This window comes from Apteryx rowi, unplaced genomic scaffold (assembly GCF_003343035.1).
Source record: "Apteryx rowi isolate R43461 unplaced genomic scaffold, aptRow1 scaffold_811, whole genome shotgun sequence".
NCBI lineage: Eukaryota > Metazoa > Chordata > Aves > Apterygiformes > Apterygidae > Apteryx > Apteryx rowi.
This window is the reverse complement of record NW_020451107.1, coordinates 125,087-133,413: the sequence shown is the minus strand read 5'-3', so window position 1 is coordinate 133,413 and position 8,327 is coordinate 125,087. Positions and strand designations below refer to the sequence as shown.

Below are 8,327 nucleotides of genomic sequence, written 5' to 3'. Positions count from 1 at the left end.
ATTTTATCTATTTTATCTATTTTATCTATTTTATCTATTTTATCTATTTTATCTATTTTATCTATTTTATCTATTTTATCTATTTTATCTATTTTATCTTTATACTGCATGCAACTATTCCACAGATCAGTTGCTATGGAAGATGAACACATCTGAAAAAACAAAGACTATCCTACCTCTGGGTAAGACATTCTTGCAGTCAGAGTCATAAGTAGATCACAGTTGGAGTACCATAGACAAATAGCAGATAGTCCACCACAAATGAATGCTCAGTATGCCAGATAAACACAAAGCTTCTCATTTTGTGGGCTCAAACATGCTTTTCATATGAAAAATAAAACACTTTTTATTGCTTTTTCACCTCTCACTTGGCCCATCTCATCCTTTTTCAAAACACCAAAACCTCATGAATTCCAAACTGCTACACCAGGAGACAAGGCAAGAGGTTTGGCCTCCCTGCCAGCTCCTGGCTCATCTATATGACCAATAAAAGTCCCCGCCACATGATCCTTGTCGCATCATGTTAAGCTGAGGGCCTTCTTGTGTCTCACAGCCATATTTTAAATGTGTAGTTCTGGCAATCCAAAGAGAAGGAATAATTGCATAAGCTGACAAAACATAAATGCTTGAGTGATGGACATAGCTCAGGCTTGAAGTGTATTCTCTGCAGTAGATTACATCTTTATTTGAAGTGAATGATAACAGAGTAGCAAAGAAAGTTTAAGTCTTACCAATAATTGATATTGGCTTTCTGGCAAAACATATCCTTCCCTGGAAGCCAACGTATTTACTTCTGCAACCTGCAGACCACAATCGGACCAAATATTCAGCACCAAAAAACATGACCAGAACTATTTTCTGTCAGGATTAAAAGGAGAAATTTTCAGGTTTTTTTTTTTTTTTTTTTTTTTTTTTAAGATGGACAAATTTGAACACCTGATTTTATTCCTGCAACAAATATAAATAAAAGCTTGTGGAGACAAAAAAGCACCTTCAATTAGAAGGATTGTGCCTCATCTGTTCATATTTTATATGCATATGCTGGCCAGTATATCAAAGGGAGATATAACCTGATCCTGAATTTGATTTTGCACAAATAAAAGGAAGGTTTAAGTTCCTTTCTATCAGTGTCACAGATTGGCTGAGGTTGGAAAGGACCTCAGGAGATCATCTAGTTCAAACCCCCTAGCTCAAACAGGGTCACCTAGAGCACATTGCACAGGATCACATCCAGGCAGGTTTTGAATATCTCCAGAGAAGGAGACTCCACAACCTCTCTGGGCAACCTGTTCCAGTGCTCTGGCACCTTCACAGTCAAGAAGTTTTTCCTTATAGTCAGATGGAAAATGTATGTTCTAGGGAAAGATAATACTCCTCTTCCTTTGCTTATTTACTGACCTTAAAAATATATAAAAAAAGGCGCTTAGAAGCATATTCATTCCTAAAACTAGCAAGTATATGAAGCATTTTAATACCATGAAACAATTTATAAATATAAAAACAAATTGTAATGTCAACTTTTGTATGTGCAAGAACATGCAGCGAATTAAAATAAATTAACAATCTATATTTTAATATTGCTTCCCTCTATAGTGCTATTTGCATTCTACATCAGTAGTATGTAACCAAGAATCCATACACTTTGGAGATACTTCTTCTAAAGAAACCAGATTAGTTGAGGACCACAACATGGACAGACTTGCTGAGATCTTTGCTCCTTCCTTCCTTCGCCATTGCAATATGCTAGCACAACCAAAATACAACCTCTAGGATTTGTTCCAACCCAAACTGTATCCAGTAACTCAGAGTCAAACACCTACTATATAAATGAAAGCTTTGGAAAATATTTGTATTTTAACTTAAACATACTTGCGTTCTGCACCTGGGGATTTCTAAAGCACCCAAAGAGAGAACACTTAAATCACAATTTTCACAGAAAACCAATAACATCTTTAGAACTGATGCTATGAATGGTTGAAAAAAGACCAAAACATTTCAAAGCTAAAAACAGTTTGGTTAAAAAATAAAAATAAATAAAAACCCCACCACTCTAAATATGCAAACCCTCACCCCAATTTTGATTTTTAACAAAGTTAACATTTCTGTATTCACTTCCACCTCCCTGTTTTGCCTGGAACGAGAAGCAAGGAAATATGCACAATCTTTCCTCTGTTCTCATGGTACTTTCAGCCTCACTAAAAACATGGATTAGTAGAAAGCTAAGAAATTTTACAGCACAGTTTGAAGGCAGAAGCACAGTATACACAACAAATTAGCTCCCAGTTTACTGAAACTTAGATTCACCAAAACTTTAATTATATATCTAGAGCTGCTACATGTGATACTTCTTCCAAGTCTGTGCTGTCTGAAAACCAAATGAAAGTTCACTCTAGCACAATATCCAGTCTTCCAAACACAATTCAAGAACAATCTTCAAAGCAAAACAATTCTTGCATTTCAGAGATCTTTCAAAACTAAGTTATTTACATTTTTAGCAGATTTCTGGTGTCACTCAGTGAAATTTGTTTACATCTCTCATTAAGGATCATTTATTTCCATCGAAGGAAGCAGATCATCATATCCCTATGGGCCTACTGGAGGAACAGCACTAAAGCTTTGCAACAGACTAAAGTGGTGAGCACTTCTCTCTGTAAATAGGCAGAAAGACAGTACCAGGCCTTGAACTGGAAGAACATTTCTAAATCAAACCATTCCATGTCCTCAGCTGCAAACTATAATGGATATCTCTACTGAGCTCACCCTCAGAAATACATTTGCTCAGAGTCTTAGAGGAAGAAACAATTAGGAAGCATAGCTTATGTGATTGTTGATAATGGTGGTACCATATGTTTTGAAAAAGGGAAGATTTCCATGGCAATTCTGTTTTCATATGAATTGCTATCTAACTGCATCAAAAGCATGCTTCCCCTCCTCAGTAGCAGCTTATTCAGTGTCCTACCTAACAGGCAACATTAACATCAGTTGAAAAATTATTTCCATAGAAACAGTGCATTAGAATTGCTGGGTCAGTTAGCTGAAAAATTCTGTAGAGGGGAAGCAACAAGATAAGCACTGAGAAAGCAAAAGACTTCCTAGAGTTAGTATATTCCTTGATGACCCTCTAAGGGCACTTTTAAAAACCTAGAATTAAAACTATATTCTGGTCTGTATTTTATTCTTCAGGCAAATTGCACAAACTATGTTTTTATTTTAACTATCAACAAGAACCCATCTTGGTTACATACAGGAAACCCTGCTGAAGTCAGTAAGGTTGCACAGTCCACCTGAAGGCAAAATAAATTATCAGGAAGGAGAAAGGAAGAACCTCTTCCATAAATTTAAAATTAATTATGGATCTCAGTTCATTTTTTTACTGGACAAAATGTCCACATTAAAAAAAATCACAGCAATTAACATATTTGTTGGCAGTCTCAGACAGGCCAAAGACCAAAAGAACATGGAAACTGGACAAACATCACAGCTCCATAGGTGGCCCTCCCACCACCCTCAAAAAGCAAGATTATGAAAGCTTGTTTTGCTGTTGTGTATACTTCTATTGAAAGATAGAAAACATTCATTTGGCATCAACAGAAAGCCAGGGATGAACTCCAATGAAGTCAAAACCAAAAGTAATCAGTAGGAACAAACCTTTATCTCCATAAAATAAAAGCAAAATGAGGCTTGATCAAAGTATAGCTAAGAAATACCCTTGGCTGCTCTACTTAGCGCTCAGTTTTGAGTGTGCAGCCTCCCCTGGAGGAGGGAGGAAAAAAAACCCAACCCACACCACACATACACCTATAATATTTTGACCATTCAGGTAAAAGGAAGTCCTTAAGTTCATTGCAACTTTGTATTTTTCTTTTTCTTAAGTACAGTCTGGCCATTGCATAATCTTTTGTCACACAAAATAAATCAGAAACATACATAATCATGTTTATACTGCTCTTAACTCCATTCTATAAAAAAAGATGAAGAACAAAATAAGCTTAAAGGGAAATGTATATGCAAATAACTTCCACCACTATCTAGTTCAATAATGTATTTTCAAATAAGAAACTTCTGTGGAAAGGCTGTCAACTTTTACATGCATCACTGATGACCAAACAGAAAAATGCTCACATTAACAGATAAAATGAACATTATATACATGAATGCATGAAAATTAAATATATAGCCTGAAATTCACAATATGTTCCAGCCCAGTTATGGGTAACTGCATGGGGGAAGCAGGAGAAGGGAAGGGGTTCAGCTGAAGCAATTAAAGCACACACATGAAAGACAAGTATTTTCTCAGCTGCAGCTGTGTTTTAGGTGGAGAGCACACACAAGGCTCTCTTCACTTTTTTTATTGGAATATTTAGGTGCTTGGGTAGAAGGAGGAAGTGGGATGGCTAAATGAATAGTGTGTGCTCATGAAGATTCAATCAAGGAATGTCAGCTCAAAACAATGAAGCCTTAGAAGCAGGCATAAAGGTTTAATAGTCCAAGTGTTTGCACACATGCTTATGTCCAGAATTTAATCTGATAACCTGTCTTCAAAGTTTTTTCAGTCCTTAGAGTTGAAAATGTCAATTTAGCAATCTGATTAGCTTAATAGCTACTCAAAAGCTGTGAAAACCTATGATACTGAAAATATTTATTTCCTAGTATCATGCTTGCTCTTATAAAGATGACAAATATTGTATGTGCAAAAATATCCTATACAAGGAAAAGGTGCAACTTTGCTGAGTGTCTTGTAGCATCATTAGTTTATTCAGGCTTCTCTCTCAAACAAAAACAAAGCACTTAATATTTGAAAGTCTGTTCGTATATAAATGAATTTGTTTAACATTTCTTTAAAAAGTTTGTATGCACACCTGACACGTATGCTGAATTTACTGACTTCACATCAGGAGTATCTTTGTCTTTCAACTTACCAAAGTTTGCTACTTCTATAGAGGATGAAGTTGTATACTGCTGAGGGAAGCACATAGTACACTACTCAAATTACCTGTGACAACTACAATTCAAGTGACATGGGTAGAGTCAGAGGAAGCTTTTTTTTTTAAAGGCAGAATTTTTTTTCTGCAAAAAAAGTTAACTGTACTCTCCACTATTTTTGAGCAGGACTTTCCAGAATTGCTTAATCTGGAAAGATAATATTTAGGCAAACAAGTAAACAATGAATCAAGGAGATTCAAGGTCTTCAGTGCCCTAAGATGGTTATTTTTCTCTAGATCTACCACTGCTCTACAGGAATAAAGTTGCTCATCAGCATGTCATGAAGTTCAAGCTGAAGAGACCACCTCCAGTATGGAGGTTTAGCTTTTTTTGGTTTAGCTTTACTGTTGGAATGGAACCTATCCAAATTGAATGTCCACTTTGGAATGGTAAATAATCACATACATGTTTCTTAACCTTTTTGATTTGGGAGTGTATCAGAATTGGAAAAATCCTATCAGTACCTCTTCATCTTCCTCTCACTCCCATAAAAGAAATATTTCCCAAGTCTCTTGGGCCACATCCTGAAAACCGCTGTAGGGGGAAAACTTTATAGAGCTAGAGTAAGAAATGAGTAAAATACAACTAAAGGCATCATGAGTTGGTTTGTTATTCATTCTTAGCTATATGTATTTCACAATGATTTCTATTTAGACAGTTGAAAAGTACACAGCAATCAGCCAACACAACATGTTCTGTACTGCATTAGGGCAATCTACAAGATAACATAAGCCATGAGAATAGTTCTATCATAATTCACATTGAATACCTGGATAGTTATATTTCATTTCAGAAAAAAATGTAGCAACTCAACAGATCACTTAAGGCAGAACTTAATTTTATGGACCATGTTGAAAGACTTCTGCACTGCCAGTTTTTAAACATTTAATGCATGAAACAATTATTCCAGGTCTACTTTAATAAAATTTCATATTAAAATATAATATTCCTGGTCTATTTTTTAATCTTCCCACACACCAACATGAAGCTCAGAAGCAAACAAGGATGCTCCTTTAATTTTTTTCTTCTCTCCCAGATTTACAAAGGAAAACCAGCAATGAAAAAAATCAAGCAAGCTTGCAGTCAAATCGTTGTTTTTACTCAGATGTATTCTATGCTAACAGTATCTGACCATTCCATAATATAAAATAAATGGTGCATTTCTCCTGAAGCTAGTTTACCTGTCAGTTCTTTAAGGGATTGGTACCTCTTAATGCCTACTGCTACACAAGCAAAACATACTACACAAATACCACAAAATCCCACTAAATATTATGGGACATAATCATACTCTGCATGCCATATACAAGAATTCCATTATCATCTATCAGAAATAATTTGCCTTGGTAAGGGCAGCAGGAGCACCAGCTGAGAACTTGTATTAGATAATCAACATCTCACCCTCATTAATCAAACATGGAGCAGGCCATAAGTGCTAATGCAGTGTGTCAAAGGACAGATTTAGCCTGATATACCAGCACAAAAGCAGAACATTGGTAAAGACTCCACCATTTTTACTTTCTAAAGCCAATTGCTTTGATGGGGTTTGGGGAAAACCTTCAAACCTGTAAGAACACATGCAGTTCACAGTTAATCAGAGAGAATAAATTAAGGGTACATGCCACACCCAGCCTTATTTCTACTTCTCTGACAGATTCAAGATGACACAGCATTTTAAGATATGAATAAATAGTTTAAGGGAGAGAGGGACAAGAGCAGAGAAAAAATAAAACAATTGAACTCCTCCTCTACAGATAGGAAGGGTAAGCCTTCTTTGCAAAATGTGTACTTGGAAAATTGAGTTGCCATCCAGTTCCAAGTTGTTGTATAAAACCAAAACCATGCAGTGACTTCAGGAAAGCTGAAACAATGTGAACCATCTGCAACCCAAAACTCTTTCATGATATCTTCCCCTTAAGTCCCAACTCCTAAATACAGTCACAGCACAGAGCTTCTCTCCTGAAAAGCTTAAGCACAGCTGATCTGGGAAGTCCTAATCTTACACCTGAGCCTTTGCTCCAGCAGGATTTGGAAAAAGAGGAGTGCTAATGAAAGCTACTTGCTAATTGTAGTCACTGCATGAGTATTGCTAGCAATGAGAGAGGGCAGTACAATATAGTTTACAATATGATGGTGTTAGGAATCTGAAAATAGCCTTTAAATGTATTGTGCACCTTCTAGTAGTGTTCTGCTGGGAACCACAGGGCTTTGTGCATTTGTGAGATATGCTGTTGTTGCCAGCAATGAAAAACAGAGGAAAGTGGATGCATAAAGCCTATCTCCCAAAGAAAGAGCTGCTACAGAAGCAGAGCTCATCTAGAAAAAAACCCTGGACTCCAGGATCCAGCCCTGCTGAAACACAGGTGGTGATCCTAGCTGATACACTGGGCTTGTTTCTATCTTGTGGCTTTGCTGAGAAAGCTTCTAGGACAGCATATGTCCTTGAAGGTCTTATCCCATAAGCCAGAGACAACTACAGTAGGAAAACACCCAAAAAGGGAACAGCATTGGCATCTAGTGATCCCTGGTGAGAGCAGCCCCCCCCCCCCCCAAAAAAAAATGCCTGCACCACTGCACACCAAGACTCAGAAGCCCTTCACTATTTTTAGTGGGTAAGAAAAATATTCCCTTATTGCATTGAATACTGACCACTGTTGGAGATAAAACACTCAACTCAGTTTTTTTTATCCCATTCAGTATATCAGTTCCTATAAAGTTTTACCATTACTGCTTAGCCAGAAAACATGGCAGTGATTTCAAAGTTAGATTGTCCGCTGTAAATTTGAATGGACCAGAAGATAAGTAACAATATTTCCTATCCCTCCTACCTTCCAATTGTAGTGACTACAATATTAAACACATCAGCATGCTTTATAGCAAAAGTAGTCTATTTTCTCAAAGTCAAGAACAAACTCTGTATCCTTGAATTAAAAAAGTAATTAACACTAAGACATAAAAACTAAAAATTGTTCCCTTCACCTATAACAGTGTCATCATAGGAACTGATGACTTGCATCATATTCTTACTATGTAAAAAGTGTTTGTACAATAAAAATGTTTAAACTTTTTCTTGTTTTTAAAGCAGGACAATTAGTATTTGCTAATTCACTTACTCTCATGAGTTAAGAAACCATCTTTTTGCAAGATCATTCACAATAAAAATAAAAATCTGTCTCTTGTAAATTACTATGGTGACCTCTTCTGGTAGAAAAATATATGACCAACAATGAAAGCACTCAAAATATTAACCCTCACAGGAAGAACTACACCTGGGCCAGTTTATAGTTTATTTTTTAATGCCATACCCTTAAAAAACTTGATACCATTTACAAATCAAAAGTGAC

General features: G+C 36.2%; 1 protein-coding gene across 1 annotated transcript in view; it reads right to left on the bottom strand.

Annotated features, from left to right (window-relative positions):
• The window catches only part of LOC112977271 (potassium voltage-gated channel subfamily KQT member 1-like), a gene marked incomplete at its 3' end in the record, with an annotated part of 113,674 nt that overhangs the window by 61,161 nt on the left and 44,186 nt on the right, over positions 1-8,327 (bottom strand). The window contains 1 exon segment of the mRNA XM_026089415.1: positions 732-858. Within this exon segment, the coding sequence (XP_025945200.1) occupies positions 732-858 (127 nt within the window).